Source organism: Aythya fuligula, chromosome 3 (genome assembly GCF_009819795.1).
Source record: "Aythya fuligula isolate bAytFul2 chromosome 3, bAytFul2.pri, whole genome shotgun sequence".
Classification (NCBI taxonomy): Eukaryota; Metazoa; Chordata; class Aves; order Anseriformes; family Anatidae; genus Aythya; species Aythya fuligula.
The window spans coordinates 38,625,343-38,643,443 of NC_045561.1; the positions used below are offsets into that span (position 1 = coordinate 38,625,343).

General features: G+C 38.5%; 1 protein-coding gene across 1 annotated transcript in view; it reads left to right on the forward strand.

The window, feature by feature from the left end:
- Positions 1-18,101, forward strand: part of THADA (THADA armadillo repeat containing) — a 161,199-nt gene that overhangs the window by 36,715 nt on the left and 106,383 nt on the right. The window contains exon 27 of the mRNA XM_032184350.1: positions 17,738-17,827. Coding sequence (XP_032040241.1) covers positions 17,738-17,827 — 90 coding nt within the window. The remainder of the gene's footprint in view (positions 1-17,737; positions 17,828-18,101) is intronic.

Sequence of the window (18,101 nt, forward strand, 5' to 3'; positions counted from 1 at the left end):
GCTCGAGGGCTAAAAATATGTGCTATTAAACACCAAGAGTTAGTTTGTACTCACGTGTGACTTCACAAAAAGGAAATGTTGCTCAGAGGTGTGGGTATCTGTGTCTCTCACAGATGTCCTTTGTGGCCATAGACTAGGCCTATGGCCCTTCTGAGAGAGAGGGGGCTGAAGAAGAGCGGGGGCAGTAGTCACTTGTGTGGTCCCCTATCTCTAGAGCAGGCCTGGAGGTAATCTTACCCATACTAATTTGAGATTTTTGCCTTTAGTCACTTCACCCTAGAACATCCTATTCCTCCTACACATCTCTTTCCTCTAAGCTCCAAAAATACCAGCTTAAGAAGCTGCTTCTTTTCCAGGGTATTCTACCTTTGACCTCTGTAGTTGTGCAGCAGGTCTTCTACTGTCTCCCTTTCTTATGTAAGACAATTTTTCTCTGACTCTAACACCCTTCCCAGTCATGTGCATTTCCATTTCTCTTAGCTCTCCTGTTCGTGCACAAGCAGAAAAGCAGAAGCTGGCTGTTGGAAGTAGGCATTCTCCCACCCTCCTGTTTTCTTTGGCCTTTAGGCCCTTCCTTTAGCTTCCGCGGCAAATGAGGCATGTCCATGCCCTGTGCTCTGTAGCTGAGGCTCCTGCACTGGGAGGGATGCAAAAATAACCCCAGACACAGAATAAACTTATTATTAAAAATACTCCTTGATGAGTCTGCGGGGCCACAGAGAGGTCACACGATGGATATTATGGTAACCATTTCAGAAATTCCTAGTGAATTTTCAAATAACGGGCAAGGTGTGAGATTTCTGAGAGAAGGCAAATGTTACGATTTACCTTTGAAAATTTCCACTCATTTCTATTCGTTATACAGTGATTCCTTTTCTGTGTAGCTAATGTAATTCTCCTGTCCATGATAAGAAACCAAATGTCCTGGGATGATGATGGTCTGTGGTGGCGCTGTTTTAGCTCTTCAAACTACTTAATTAATTTCAGGTGTAATTTAAAAAAATAAATAAATTAGTTACTATGCATATGTGAGTGGGAAGAAGAAATATAAGTGAAACATTAGAGGGAGATTTCCCTTAGAAGATAACTTCGCCCCAGAAGTGATTTGAAATGTCATTTCTCTTACTGCTTGAAATAAACTCTGCTTTGTCTTACGCCTAAATCGCTTTTCACCTAAACCTGGAATTCAGTTCCACAACCCCTGAAAGCCAAATAGAGCAATAACAAACGTTTCTCATTTCTTGTCTTTTTGCTTTGTTTTTGTAACAAAACCTTTTTTATTTTTTCATTTCTCTATTGAGCCCTTATTGAAAGTGATATGAGCCTCAACTTTTATAAACCTGTATCCCAGTGAAAAACTCACCACTAGCCTCTGCAGTGTGAGGGTAGACTTGACTTCTCAAATACAAGCAGTATGGTGAGATGTGTAATCTGCAATTGCTGTTTGTGGAGTTGCAGAAAGTAATGCATCTGTTGGGGAAACAGCAGAAAAAAGGAAAGCTAACTCCTATACATCTGAACTCCTTACAAACTATGTTAATTTTTTATATGACTGGCTTTGTCAAGTTGTTTCTCTGAAGCTTTTTGCTTATGGTAATTTGTAGTCACTTTGACCAAAAGATATCAAAAAGATAAAAAAAAAAAGATATCAAAGCTGGCTTGGCTTCTTTCTCTTTTTTCATTTTGCACTTTTTCATTAAACATTGTATGTTGTTAGTTCTGTTGTTTCCCTTGTGTAGTGGTCAGTGCTGCAAAACAGGGCCAGTGTGAGGCAGCAGGTATGGAAATAGCTTAGGGATATGGTTTAGTGGGGACTGTTAGTGTTAGGTCAGAGGTTGGACTCGATGATCTTGAGGTCTCTTCCAACCTAGAAATTCTGTGATTCTGTGTGTGTGTGTGAAACGGAGGCAATTGCAGGTCATACAGCATAGTTTAGGTGATTTGATTTCAAGCTTGACTCCTATCTCTACTGGAGGTATTAGTTTAGAAGGAAAGCGATGCAGAGGTGGTTTGGCTCTTCTGCTTGCACTGCTTCTCCCTCTTACACCAGCAGCCATGGACTGAAGCTCGCCTGAGGCGTGCAGGTAGGGAGGTTGGTCTGTCGGTGCTGCGGTACCGGTAGGTGTCACCGTTGCTGCACGGCTGTGTGCAGCCACGTCCCTGGGGTGCAACTGCACTTGGGCACTTCTCTTGGGGAGCGCTAATCTTGTTTTGTTTAGTGTTTTGCCAGAACAGAATTCATATATTAAACCAAAGTGATCTTTTTTTTCTGCTTTTAGATGTGGCAGTTTAACTTAAAAAGAACTAGCATTTCGGCAACTCGCATCTACAGGAGCTTGTGTGAAAGTCAGCCGGTTTTGAGATGCTTGTTCTGCTGTCTGCAGGATATTCTGTTTGCATTAAGGGGAAGTCTGTCTGTAGACACAGACTAAAACGCTGAGGCAGCCATCAGGACCATGCATAGGTTTCCAGTTTGCCCTTCTGATTTTAGGGTTTTAAATCTGTCCTGTGTCAGCAGGGAGCTGCGTTGTTGCTGGGCTTCTCTGTCAGAAAAAGATTGACTTTGTGGTCATTTTCTCAAGAAGAGTTCTTATGAAGTTGATACAGTTGGGGGGGAGGGGATGACATTTGTGTAGACTTCAGCAAGAAAGATTTTCTGGAAAAGTACTGGCAGCTTAACTCTAATTCTGTGTTACTTTACTATTTTTTGTTTGTTTTATGCTTTTTATTTTATCTCCACTAAAGTTTCACACATAGTATCCTTTTATACAAAACTCACAGGCCTATCAAGTCTTGTGCTGCTTTTTGTTTGCTGATGCCTTTTGTTCCCCTTTCCCCAAATTCTGGTGTCATGTTGTCCATTTGCGATAGAAAAAAAATCTGTGCAAAGAGGTCCCCCATCTCAGGGAGAGATTGAGGGGGGGATTCTTAAGTCTGCTGGCAGAAGTTCTAAGTTGCATCTGCGGTGTCTGTTCGCACTGTTGAGCAGAGGCAGAAGGGGCATGTTGAGTGGGCTTTTTGGTCTTGGAGCAGGTACAAGGAAGGTCAACCAGAACTGTCTTTCTGAGGACAAGGCAATACTAAACTATGCTAAAGAAGGTCCCTTCTCTGGAAGCTTGGTGTGTGCTTTCAGGAGACGCTGGTTGAAGAAATGATTACCTACACATCGTGGCTCCTGCTTCTTGGCTCTGCTGAGGGTCCCCTGCACGTGTTCGCAGCAGCAGCTGTGTTGGCACAGCTGGGGAGTGGAGAACTGGGGCAGTGAGGGAAAGGGATTTCTTGAGCAGAAATCTGTGCTGATGCCAAGCTTCACTCTTAATGGTTCACTGGAAATTTGAAGGGACTACTCCACATCACGCAGTATAGCAGATGCAGTCATATCCCGTTTTCATTAAATTCTGTGTCTTTTTAATTTCAGCATGAGTAAAGAAATAAAGAGTTGGAAAACTAATACTTGAAAAATAACTGCATGCAGCTCTTACAAGTAAAAGAAAGCATGTGAAGACTCGTTACAGTGCCCTGTACAACTCTACAGGTCGAGCATTTTTTCCTACTGAAGAAGTTAGAACCAAAGAAATTTTTTAGTTCTGTTTCTTTCTCTTTCTGAGAAAGACTGTATCAAAAATTTTAACACTGCTTTGTGTGTGGATGCATGCATACATAGTTGGCTAAATGATGCTTTGAATTGCAGATAATTTGCATTTTATAAATGTTTTTGTTAACACCTGTAAGGTGGTTTGGTTTAGTTTCTGTTTACTTTATTTGGAAGTATAATTTCTTAAACATTGTGATCATTTCAGATCTGTGAGACCTTAAGTGAATTTTTAGCCACACAAATGCAAAATACTGAAGTAGCTACCGTACCATCAACTTCTACCCGTTCTCCGGCCCCACTGCCATTCAGCTTTTAGTCCTGTTCTCCAGTTGCTGTGGCCCCAGCGCTCCAAGTGCATCCTCTCACTGCGTTCCCTAGCCATGCTGGTCCTCCAGAAGCACCACTCTGAGGAACATGTCAAAAACCCAAGTACTGCACATGGCTTAGTACAAATTTGTTGAAGTAGGTCTTTGAACAGCACTGAGTGTGGTAGACCGGAGAGCCACCTGTGGCAGATGAGCTTTGCCTCTCGTGTTTTGATTAAATTGCTGTTTCCAGTCTTCTTGTGTAGTCAATTTGCAATGTAGATTTGCTGATCCCGTTCACTTCTAAAGAAGCTGGGGTATAGCGTGTACTTTCTATTCTGTATTTTTTCCCCCATGGGTATTATTTAGCATTGGTACAGATCACAATTCATCTAAAGTAAATGTTTGCTCTAGTTGATGTAGGCTCATTTTCGTCATATGAAGAGATGAAGAGATTCTAAAAATAAAAAGGAATATATATTGTGATAGTTAATGCACATCTGTACATGAAAGTCAAAATAATTTACATAGAAAGTTAACTGAAATTAATTCTGAAATGTAATTAAATTTCTCATCATAGAGGAATTCTTTTCTAGCCAAATACATTACAGTAGTAGTAGTGATACTTTCACCTACATTGTTACATGCTTCCACAGGGGCTATATGTATATACACATACATGCATACCTTTATACACACGCAGGTGTCTGTGTGTATATTTGTATATCAGGCCTTCTTGGTCTGTAGTCCAGTGCTAATTAAATACGCTATTGCCTGTTACTAGACAAGACTGTTCTTATCAAATATCTGCTATTTCTGGCTTTTATCTTTTTTCAAGGATGGGCATAATCAGAAATTGTCTTGGAGGCAGTTTGCCATTTGAACTAAGGCATGCTTCAGTCTTTGGAGCAATAAAAAGGGATTGTCCTGGCTTATCTGAAAACTGAAGTTTTTTGGGTTGGCATATGAATGTTGCAAAACCCTCGGAAAGAAGAACCAATGGCTTCAGAGGCCGGGGTTAAAAGAAAGAGCAGGGGGAGGATTTCACTTGGCTTCTGACCTTGATGGAGGAGGTTTGAGTAAGGAAAAGCTTTAACTCATTTGATTAAAAAGCTGTGTTGTAAGCAAGGCTGAAATGGTACAGTGCAACCTCATGATTTTTACCTGAAGTAACTTAACTGGTGCATAATACAGTTTGCATTTTTGAGGGGAAAAAAGGTCTTAGGTATTTTGATTTTAGTGAAGGGAAAATGCATATGCAGAAAAACACTTAGGAAGCTGTCAACACACATTTTACATTGAGTAAATATTCATTCCTTTAGGAAAATGAGTATGAATGCAGCCATGTTGTCAGTATTGGTTTAAATATGTTTAGAAAGAAATGAGCATTTATTGCCATCTACATAGTACTTCTTTAAGTCTTTATTTTCATGATAGCAATCAGTAAACGTTGATGACTATCGATAACTTTAAGCACTTGAAAAGGAGAAACTTATGTAATTATAATAAGGTAGATGAAAACTATGTAGATATGAGCAGGCTTTGAAGATGCACTCCAGGCTGTGAGGCAGCCAACATGCATGACTGCCCTCTACTTTCTTTGTTTTTATTGCAAGTTGAGTGTTCAGCACTTCCAGTAAGTGGCTGCTTGCACGCTTGAAGGTCACTAAATAGGACTAAATTAACTTTTAAAAGCACTGATTTTTTTTTCTTGCATATTGACATGTGCTTGTTCCTTAACATTAAGGCTTTGTGTGAACACTGAGATTTTAAGATACTGCAGTTTACACTGTGAAGGTTTAGAGGAAAAGACTGCAAATGGAACACCCCAATGCAAACCTTTCTTTTCCAAATTATTATCCCTGAGTTAAATTTATCTGGTATTATTTTCCTTTTCACCAAGCCACTTTAGAATTGCAGCTTCACAAATGTTGGTGGCACTAATCTGGTCAAGCTGCGATGGCGCACTGGTGTTGGAAAATGGGGCAGCCCTGAGGACAGTTTCAGTTGGGGTGAAAGCACAGCTTGCCTCTGAGCTCTGTGTCTCTTGGACTGTGTGCTGCAGAAGGAAGGGTTGGGATTGCTTTATCTTGGATCTCCTCAGTGCTGCTTCCACAGCAGCTGAAGTGTTGGGTCCATGACTGGGATTTTTCAGGAGTTGTCTGAGCCGATTAAATGCCCCTGCTCTGTACTTTGCTTCTAGCTCCTTGTGCACCACACTTTGCAGCCTGTCCCCTCCTTGCCACCTTGGCTGTTCCAGTGAACCGTGATTGCTTGCAAAGTAGTCATTTGGGATTTGGGACATAGAATTGTCTTGTGAGGGGGTTGTTTTGTTTAAAGGAGAAAAAAAAAAAAAAAAAAAAAAAAACCTTCCCTTTTTTGTCTGCCAAAAATAGGCCACATATATTTTGCTCAGCTTTTTTGTTTTTAATGCTCAGGCTCTTTTTTATTGACTTTGACAGATTTAGAAGACTTAATCTCAGAGCTGTCTCGAGAAAACATGCAAAAGTTCAGGCTGAATCAGATAACCATGCTGGCTTTCACTGATTAACAATTCAATAACAATATGCTTGTTTAAACACAATTTTGAACAAGCTTCCTATTCTGAAGTGCCTTTGTAATAGGAATGATGATAAGGTGCTATTAACTTGTAAATTTAGGATAAAATTTGTGAAAGTTTTATGTAGAAACAGATGCAAATTGAGAACAAGCTCCTAAAGAAATGTGTCCCCCTCTTTGCCCCCCTCTTCCCCCCTGCTTGTTACTACTTCAGTTACTCTATTTGTTTCCCTACTCTACTCTAAAATCCCTTGCAGCTGAAAAAAATGACTGTTTTCCTTGAGGCTGAGGATGTTCCTATAGGATTTCTGCTGACTTTAGGAGAGCACGGCATGTATTTGTGTGAAATATGGAAAACCTGCAGAACCATTTTTACTTCAAAGTTCTATTTTGTATACACAGAGTCATAAAAACACCCAAATCCCAGCCAAATCTTTAGGACCTAAACACACACTTACAGTATTGTGCGTGTGCAACTGTGTGTCCGTGCTCTCCTCAACAGGGAGGAACTTCATAATATGCTGTCTTAAGTTAGAGCCAGAGAAAAGCTGAATATGATAAAGCAACCTGCATGAAAGTTTCTCCAAAGTTAATGCTGGCCTGAGGTAACCTAATCCGTTCATCTTAAATAAATGAATTAGGGGCATAATGCCTCTATCAAGTGAGTAAAATGTTTTCAATGGAACAAAAATTACTGTAAGCCTAACTGCATGAGTAGATAATGCAGTTTCTGTTGTAGTGATTAAAAAAAAAAAAATTATTAATATGAATTGATACAATTATTCTGTTTTGTTCCATGCATAACGTATGCATCACTTATTCATGACTTTCACCATACTAAGTGATAAGCAGCTATTCTTCCCAGAATATTCCCATATAGAGATGAATAGTGTGGGTTGTTTGGAGGTAAAATTTACAATGCTAAATTTGTGGCAGGAGATTAAAGATAATAGCTACACAGGCAGTGATTGTTCAGAAACATTAGAGGCTTTCTAGAGATACATAGATAATACTTCTGTGTGTGTGTGTGTGTATACACACACACCTGTACACACTCATGCAAATACCATTCAAGCTTCAGAAAAATAATTCTTAAATTATTTATTATAGATGTTTTATTTGTAACTGTTTATATGGTTTTACATATATTTATATGTCATATATAAATATATATTTGCTGTTGATTAATATCCTGATACAGGTACCAGGTTGTATATGTGATGTTGGATTTAGTTGATGTTCCCTATTTTTATTGTGAGCCCATTGTGCATTTGTTTTTCTTGCTGGTACAACAACAATAGTGCTTTTGGAAAGACTTGCTAGTTATTTTAGTAAACTGTGTGTTGCATAATTACTCCTCTCAGTCACACTTTTCCTGAAGTATTTGTTCTACACAGGTGCTCCTTCCGTACCTGATTACACAAAGGGTATAATAAATAGCAAAACAAGAGGTATAAAGAAACTTGTACTTAAGAGATCAAAGCAAACCAGGCCATGCAGTCCTTTGGAAATCTTGGCTAGCTCTCCTGTAAATAAAAGTGCTTCTAAAGCAGAAGGTATTTAACTACTGTATTTATATAGGTTTTGATTGACAGTTCAGTTATTAACCTCACAAAAACACAGCAACGTAAACTAGTAAGAATGTTTATTCTAGCACTTCTATCTGAAGGAAAATGAAAACCAAGATATAGTGGCATATTCTTAGTTCCTTTTAAGTATTTATTTTAGGGCTGTGCAGCATAAAAGAATGTTTTTTTCAAGTCAGTGAACTTAAACTATTTTGCTCACCATTCTGGGATTCAGGTATTTTTAATTCTTTGTAAAACAAATGTTAAATTTATTGTAGTTAGAGTCACTGCATCTTTATTGAAGGTGCAAAACCAAAATCTTTATGATGATTCTTCTATCCCCTTCATAGTATTTTTCATTTCATGTGGGGTAAAAACGAAACCTGAATCGTTATTTGTAACTAATTTGATAAGGTTACAGAGTTGTTGGCACTTAGTGTCACTGAACAGGCATCCTGTATCATGGTAGGTCTAGAAAAACAAGTATGCAATAATATTTTATATCCTTATTCTTGGGTTTATTAGCTGATACATTGCACCTTTTTTAGAATTCTTTTTTTTCCAGCTTCATTCCGTCTCTCCGGACTTCTGTCCAAAACTATGTGGCTATTTTTTCTTCTATGTAAGCCCTAAAATTCTCTGTAAATGCATGTGGAAAGTTTGTTTTAAAGTACTTTTTCCTGAGAAAAGATGTAATTTCAGAAATTTAAGTCTTTGATAAGTTCCTTAAAAAACTTTATCCCAAGTGCAACTCTGGACATCTACATAAAATCTTTATTTCTAAAGGATCTTTCATGTTGCTGTTATATTTGGCTCTTAGTAGAAGTGGTGATGAGTCTCGATGTCATTCAGAGGAACTGCTAATCAAGAGCTTTCATAAGTATATACTACTTATGAATTAAACTATTTTAAATGGTGATTTTTATCTCATATCAAGCTGGTATTTAACGTATTACAATGTACGTTGTGCTGAACCTAAGACCAAATTACTAGCACTTTTTGAAAAATGGGTAAATCTCAAGAATCTTTTTCTTAACAGGAGCTAATGTTTGCTGAAATTGCAGTAGCTAGTGATGGGGGATAGAAATACAGGAAGATGAGGAGACTGATCTGATAAAAAGACATGCTTAAAGCCGTGGTGCTGGAGTGGAATGTATTTGGAGGAATCGTGGAAACATTGACTGGAAGGGGGGTGCTTGATTCCCATTCCAAGTCTGACTCTAAGCAACAACAGATCAGGTCAGCAGTGGCTTCGGATGAGTTAAAGATCTCCAATGTGGAAATTTCACAGTTACTCTGTGTGACGTGCTGCAGCTCTGCTTTACCTAAGTGCATTTTTTTTTCTTGTTGCCCAATTTAAAACTCTCAAGCTGTGATTTGTGACCATGAGTTCTTTCTGTACAGTCTGCAACGACCTTCTCTCTGTCAGATGGAGCAAACCTGGCTCCTTCAGCTTCTCACAGGGCAAGTACTCTAGACCCTGTCCATCAGAGCAGCTGTTTGCTGGACCCCCTCCTGTTTCTTCTAATCTCTTCTGAGTGTGGCAACCCAAAATTGGATGGAGGATTCCATGTGCAGCCTCGGCGTGCCAAGTAGAGGAGGACAATAACTTCCCTTGATCTGCTGCCATGTTCATCCTAATGAACGCAGGCCAGTCTGTGGTTTGCCTGTTTGCCATGAGAACGTGCCATTGGCTCACACAGAGCTTGGCATCCACTGTAACCCCCAGCTTCTTTGCTGCGGGGCTGTTACTCTGCTAGCTGGTTTTCAGCCTGTGCTGATGCTCGGGGTTATTCAGCCCAGGTGCAAAACTTTGTCTTTCTCCTTGCTGAACCGCATGAGGTTTCTGTTGGCCCAAACCTCAAGTTTCTCAGGGTCTGTCTAGACTGAACTTCTACTGTTTGGTGTTCGATCCATTCCCCATAATTCAATGTTGTCCACAGATTTGCAGAAGTTGTTTTCTATGTCATTAACCAAGTTGTTGATAAAAATGTTGAAGCAAGTAGAGGCCCCAGTATTGACCCATGAAGTATGTTACTGGTTACCGGCCAGTGAGCAAGCACGCAGCCACCGATAACTGCCGATCATGTTCCATGTCCTCAGCTTCGAAATGAGAAAGCTGGGATAAACTGAACCTGTTTAGTGTTTTCCAGTCCATTTTAAAATTTGCTGCCATAGTAAATAAGAAGTTTAACTGCTTGCCCTATGAAATACAAAGAAACAGATTCCAGAAGTGGTTTTAAAGTTAAAAGAATTGTTTTATCAATTGTCACAAATCTGCTTCAGTTTCATCTACTTGAGTACTCATCCGACTCTTGGATGCTCTCTGCATTTACAGATGAGTTTCTTTAGGTGGGTTTCTCTGTTTTATTTTTTTATTTATTTATTTTTTTAATGGATGTGAGACTCTGAAACCTGGCAGCTTTGGATTCTTTTCAATGGCACGTACACTCCCTTCCCAAACTCCATTTCTAGTGCTTGGCCTGGAATTTGTGGACTACCTCCTTGGCTGATCATAATGCAGTCATGTTGGGATAAATTTAAGGTTCTGCTCCCTCCTTTCCTCGAGTGAAACATGCTAGTGCAATTCTTTTGGAGGCTTTTTTGGTTTTGATGTTTTAAGGAGGTGTGAGCCACCTGTTTGACTGTTGAGAAACACAGTGCAGACTTCAATTTCCTTTAAAAAAGAAAGGAGTAAAATACAAGCAAGTTACAATACCGTGTACCTGAAACTTCTCTAAAGAAGTTTGAGAAATGTTTCCGTGCTCTTCCAGTGCGCATGTGTGTGTTTTGGAATCTGCTTGCATATTGTCTTAGTCTGACTGATGACAGGAAGGGTAGGATATGAGAAAAAGACTGGGCACCGTTTGAACTGCATGTTTAAGCAAGGATTGGAATTTCCATGTGGATCAGCATGGCACAAAATCATAGGAACACGTGGCAGTAAGGGTCTTGTGGGAGCATTGACTGAATTCTTCTAATAACCAGGCTTGCTATACTGTTTCTTTAATGAACTGATCAGCTCTCATCTGAGAAACAATTTGCTTTTTCCCACTATTCCTGCGGGAAGACTCCGGGAATGCCCTCTTCTCAAGCAAGACTTCTCAAGAATCCTGCTGCTTTGATCATTGGAAACTTAACTTGCAGCCTATATTTATTCATGGCCATTTAATACTCATTTGTTCTTATGCCAGCATTGTCCTTTATTTTAAATAATTATTTTCTCTCCTGATGCTTCCCTTGAGGTATTTGTGGATGTCAGTCATATATTCCTTCTATGTTAATTTTGCCAGACAAAACAAGCTGAGGTCTTTAAATCTCCTCTCAAAAATTTGTTTTCTATTCCCTTGGTCATGCGAGCAGCTTTTTAAAGCATCTCGCCTAGCTGGAAATTAGTTGTGATGTATTCAAGTACATCCCACCTGACTGTTGCAGTGTGGCATTAATATTTCCATGTCCATGCTGACTGGATCACAACTGATGTGTTACAGAATCACTCTTTCCCATTTTCTTCCTCTTCTTGATGAGGGATCTGAGATACCAAGTGGTACAAGCTTGGATCCTTTCGCTGTTTCCAGCTGATGAGGTCCAAGTTGAAACACATTTTTAATTAGTCCTCATACACCTCATACATGCAATCTTTCTGTCTTCCATTAATTTCCTGTGTTTTTATGGTTCCAGTCCTCAAAGATACCTAAGTTTTTTTGTTTTGTAGTGTTTTAATTTTCCCTCTCTACGGACAGAATTTTGTTTCATTGATGGATTTTCATTGGCACTGCCTTATTTCTCTTACTGTGGTCTTCAATTAACACTATTGGTCCCTACAATAGATTAGGTCCAGCTTCAAACATGTTCTTCTGGGTCTCTTTTAATCCCTGTTCCTTCTCTAACTTAACTGTTTTATCTAATAGCTTACCCTAGCTGCAGTGTGTCATATATTTTACTGTCACTTGTATAGGTGATACCTAGAGTTTAATCTGTTAAACCAAAGCTGTAACTCCACTGTGGACCTCATGGAAATATTATGTCAATGTTATGTAAATTTTTCCTCAGGCTACTTCTTGCTGTTTCCTTTTTGTTTTGTTTTGTTTGTTTTTTTAACTGTGAAGGAAGGATGTGAGAACTGAATCTCTGCTCAGAGCTGCTGGAGCTTTCACACTTTCTCCTTTTAAGCAAATTTTGAATAACATGTTTGCAGATTTCAAGCATTTCATTTGTTGGTATAACATTCAGGAGACGTGTATTACAGAATCTCTTCATTTCCTTTGTCTAGGAAAATGATTATCTGGTAAGGTATGGGTCAAGTTGACACAATTTAGTTATGAACATTTCTGCATGTTGCATTTCATTCTCCTTTATCTTATTTCCTTATCTGTTCAAGTTTATATTTTCCATAAATTCCTGTATATTCTTGAGGCCAGAATAAAGGTCTGTAGCTTCCTGAATCATTCTTCCCACCAGCACTTGGAAATAACTTAAAATGTTATATATTTGCTTTCCCTGTTGTGTAATAATATTCTGTCTTGTTTTAAAATTCACCATAGAGGTTATCCTTTAAGTTGGTTGTGGTAAATTCTTGAATTTTGCTTCTCCTTCATTTAGGATAACTTCTGTTTTCCGTGCATTATAACCTTCAGTTGTCCTGTCATGAAATGAAGCTGTCAGGTTCTTCAGTGATACTTAGGGAGCAAACACTTCATTTAACTCTTAGAGCATGTATAGCTGAACAGGCTTTGTTCTTTGCCATAACCCTGTTATAAAATAATGTCATCCATTCTTTCTTGGTGTTCCTATATAGTTGAAGAAAATGCTTTCTATTTCTTTATTTTGTTTATTCTGAACTAAATGTCTGTCAATAGGGAAGTATTTTTTTTATATATTCCAGGGGATCTACTTTCTTAATAAATGATAAAGAACAAGACATTAGCAACATTTTAATTCAAAATGAACACCAAAGACCCTTGCTGCCCTAAGAAGATTTGTAGTCTCTAAATCTCAGCGCTGCTAAAATGAAATACGAACAGATTTACTGCAAATGTTCTTTAACATGTCACTTACTAAAAGCAGGATACAAGGTTATAGAGCCTTTAGTTCTTCAGAAAAATCACTGAAAGAACAGAAGCAGGTAATCTCTGACACGTCACAGTAAAGTGATATGTATGCCCCAGTGTCACAGCAGAACTTTAATCTAGAGTATTCCCTTAAGTGTACAGCACAGCTTAGAAAAAGAACATTGCACCATCCACATTTTTATTCTCAAATGGTTTTGAAATGCAGTTAAATAATTCACACGCTTATTGTGGATAAAGATAGAACACTTAATTAAAAAGACACTACGTATATACATGCAGATACCAACCTTTGCACTATACAGCGTTAAGTCGCTACTCAGACAAATAACGTGACATCTCTGGTCACTGTGTGGTTTTTCATAGCGTTTACGAATTGGGTTCTGGAAGTCTGATGATATGCTTATGATTGTCTTCATAAGCAAAGGAGATGAGATGGAAACTTGCACATACATTATTTTTATCTTACTGCAAGCCACCCAAGATTCTACTCTGAAAAGTCATAAAAGGGAAAAAAAAAAAAAAAAAAAAAAAAAAAAAGAAAAGTGTATATACACATAAAAGTCCAGGGGCAATTGAATAGAAGAGCTAATGACAATCAAGAATATAATAAAGGCTTCTAGTCTAGGAAAAAAACATATTTTTAAAAAATTTTCCTATGAAGCAGTAGCAAAGCTGTAAATTATACTCTTGTTTATGGTTTAAAATGGACTTTTCCCTAAAGTTTTTATAGATTTGCAATCTGTTTTCAGTTACATCTTCTGTTTTAAATTTTACTACTAGAGCTAGTAGTTGATTTTGGTTAATTTAGCTGTGACTCACTGTTATCCAAATGCTTCTGCTAGGAATCAGATTCTGTCCTTTGTTGCATCCCATGCCTTCAAAGTAACTTTTTGCCAATTTATGTGAACACTATGTACTCTGAAACTCCTTTATTGCTGTCATCCTCATCATCTTTCCCTCCTGAGTAGACTCTGAATCAGACGAAGGTGAGAAAGAGTTAGTTTGGCTCATAGTTAGGAATGGTAAGTGCAACTTGATTCTTTGGGATGGTGCTCTAAATTCTTACCTGCCCTTTCTGCTGAATTGCTTGCACGTGACCAAGTATTCACCTTATTAAAGTGAAGAATCTGAGGCATACGTGTTGCATATTCCTTCCTACTTACATACAAAAGTATTTTGTATTTACGTGGTTTTACAAATGATTTTTTACAAGTTATTTTAGGAAGATAAGAGTCCTTCCATTATTTATCTCTGGGATTTTTGATTTTAACCACTGTTTTAACTGTGTGCTTGGATGACATTTTACTCTGGGGAGTGGGGATTTATTGTAAGCATTGTCAGCCCACTGATAATCTTCCTGTTTCATTACACTGCTTCCTATTTCAGTAAATAACCTTCCACCAATCCATTGTTTAGATCTCAGTAATCCCATTTGAAATTGTGAAATTGTGCTACTTTTGGGTTACTATTAGAGAGTTTATGATACCGTCAAAGATGAGCTCTGATGCCATGTAAAATGATTTCAGCTGGACTTGAGAGACATATTATTGTCTTAAGGCTGTTCATAATTCTCTTATAAACATGTTTTAGGGAGGGTAGCTTTAAAGTCTTGTAATCTGCAAGCTATTGATCTTAAGGATTTAACTATGGGTGGTTATAACATCAAAAATATTTTTGAACTGTGTTTGTGACTAACGGAAAGAATGAATAGTTTTCTGTACTTACAACTTAAATCTATCATTCTGTCAGATATAATTTAGAAAAGGAGGACAACGTTTGTTCCATGAGAACCACTAACTGATTTTGTGATTTGTTTCAGTCGAGATTTGGTTGGTATACTCCTTTACAAATGGGTGTATCAAGTACTTATCTCCTTTTAAAGATACGGATAAGTTATTACTTGCGAAATCTAGCTCGTATCTGTGCGTGTGTACACATGCACGGGTCTGTTTATATCACCAACATGCATGAGCCAAACCTTAAAGTGCTGGTGTTCACTTTTCAAAGCAACACGCTTTTGATGAAACAGAAAATAGGTGGCTTGGTGTCACGGACATTTTTGACCATCTGAGCCATTGCATTTTCTGTTGTTGTTCACTCTCAGTTACTGTACACAGTCGCTTGTGCGTGCCTAATAACGCGTGCACGTTTCCAGGAACAGCAAGCACGGTCAGCAATCAAAAATGAGACAACTAAATACCTCTGTGTTTTACTCACTCTAGCTGGTTTGCTTTCTGTTGATTCTTCATTACAAACCTCCCCGCCTTGACATTCCCAGGCACTGGATTCACACTCCAGTCAGCGCTCTGTGTTTTTCACAAAGCCTTGTCATTCTGTAGCATTTCTGCTAACCTGGAGTCTTTCTTGTTTCCTCTCTGAAACAAGATGATCTTGAAACGATTGCTGGACAGTCAGGCTGCTCATAGGCAGTTGTCTCTCTCTCTTTTTTTTTTTTTCCTGAAAATGCCTTTGGGCATCTTTTCTGCAGATACCTACTGATTAATGGTTTTGATTAGACTATCTTCTCCCCTCACGTAACCTGTGGAACAGGGAGAGGTTATGTAAGTTACCCAATGCAGTATCTGTTTGCTTCCCCTGTCAAAAAGGTTCATGAAACTACACTAATGACAAAGAATTTTAGGGCTGCCTTTGTAAGAATATTCAGTTCCATATGTAGTATTGATTCAAATTTGGTTACTGAATTGTTAACATACAGAAAACGAGCCTGTTCAAAAATAGTTGCTGCATGAGATGTTCCTTGCATGCAGTCTTCTCTTAAGCTTCTGACCAGGGGCCCTACTTTCCATAGGAAACTTAGCCTACTTTCTGCTTTTGCCTGATGCACTGAATAGCACAAGAGGTGGAGATGTTAAAGCATCTTTTTATTGACTTTTTTTTTTTAATGCAGAGTTTTTAACGTTTTACATCTTACTGAGCTTTTACATGTAATGCCATGAGCTTTTTGATTTCATATTTTTATGTAGCTCTTGCTTTGTGCTGTTTGGCTCTTTTTTTGTCTTCAGCTTGCTACGTAACATACATGTATGTATGGAAAACTTGAAGGTGTTTTGAAGATGAGCTGGAGAAGTAAAGTTTTGAAATCTGCCTGTCGGACATTAGGAGAATTTGGTGGCTGGCAGACATTGTGTGTGAGAAGAAAGTGCATGTGTGTTTTCTGTTTAAATAACCACCGATTACCAGTACTGGTGTGTTAAACCATCCTCATTAGTACTTCAGTCTAAGTTCATTCACAGTCAGAATGTTTTCATCCACATTTTTAACTGATTTATTATTTTTTTTTTGTAGTCCCAATAGCTATTGCAGACTCCTTGGTCATGCTTTTAGTTGCAGCATTTCAGTGTACTGCTTGTACGTGCCTAGAGGAAGCTTCCTGTATGTACCTCTTTGTTTGAGCATTTGTTTCCGTCTGGCAATTTTTTCACTGTATTTATTTTGTGGCCTGTGGGTAAGCCTGACTGCCGGAAGAAGCTTTGCTGATAATTGTCACGTGCTGATTTACTTTTGTTTTTTTGTGCTTATTTTTACAAACATTTAGTCTTGCCATCTTACCATGTTGTTTTGTAGACCTGGATCTGTTTGCTAGTTTAAAGCCTTGCATTGGTGTCATGCTAAAACGCACTTAATTATCCTAGCTGATCGCGCGGCAAGTAAACTCTGTAGCTGGCTTTTTTGTTGTAAATTTTGTTGGCCTTTTATTTATTTGTTTTTGAAGGAACTCTGTTTCATCTGCATAGCACATCCATCTAATTAGAACTTCCCTAACCTATCGGTCGTTCCTGCTTAGAAGATGCTAGATGTCTTCCTACAAACCATGATGTTGTCCTCTGTCTGGTCAGGCTATAAAGCAAACAAAAGCAGAAGACTTCTCCTCACTCTTTTTATCTTGGGTTGACTTGCAGTTGTGGCTTGAACTCTGCTGACTTACTAGTTCTGGCTAGTAGTGAGCTGATAGGTATCGGTGCTTTGTTCTGTTTTGAATGTGGTGGTTATGGCTGTGCGAGGCAGCCTGTGGCCTGGAAGCATCACCCTTGCCACGTGCTGGAGGCAGCACTGTGAAGGGAGCTAATGGAAGGTCAGCCACGGCTGCTGCTGTGTTTTACACGTGGAATTATTATTCTGAAATACTTCTCAGTATCAGTAAAATATGACCGACTATTAGTGAATGTATTGCATACGCTTTGTTAGCTGTTTGGTACGTGAGCTGTATACTAAAGCAAATGCAGTCTTCTCTTGATCAACCAGTATGTTGTGAAAATGGTGCCAGAATGTAAGATGCTGTGTCTTTTCTTTTTAGCATGATTAAGGGGCTAAACGGGCTAAACTCCTTTTATTTATTTATTTATTTATTTATTTCCTGAAAGGCCTGAACAGCTCAGCAGACGAAGTGCTAGCATGCACACATACAGGCAGAGTTACTGGAATTGGATAAACGATGATGTATTGTCTCTTATTTTTATGAAAACATTGTCTTGTTTGAAAGCAGTTCATTGTGAGTGCATGGTTCTTCTGGTTCTGAGTTCACCGTAGCATCAGAAATCTACTAAGTAAACTGGTATTTTGAGCGTAACTAATTACTGCAGAATGCTAACTGTAACTCTTCTTTATTCCCCTCTGCAGAATGACAGGAAGGGAGTTTTTCTCTCGATTTCCAAGTCTTTATCCTTTCCTTCTCAAGCAGTTGGAGGTTGTAGCCAACACTTCAAACAGGTAAGATGATATCTCTGAAAGCTTTACAATAATAAAGTGCAATGTAAAGTTTAAACTGAGTTGTCACATATACCATAATGCTGCTATTTTCATCAGTGTTCTTGAAGTTATGTAGCTCTTCTAGTGCTTTTCTAAGCCATTTTCCTACAACTTGCACATTACAGTGAGGCTCTGGAATAAGAAGTACTATTGAGTCATTAGTAGCAGCTTTTATTCCTCCCTATAGTTGCTGCATTCCTAGGATCAGGTATTAAAGAAGGCATATTTTTCAGGG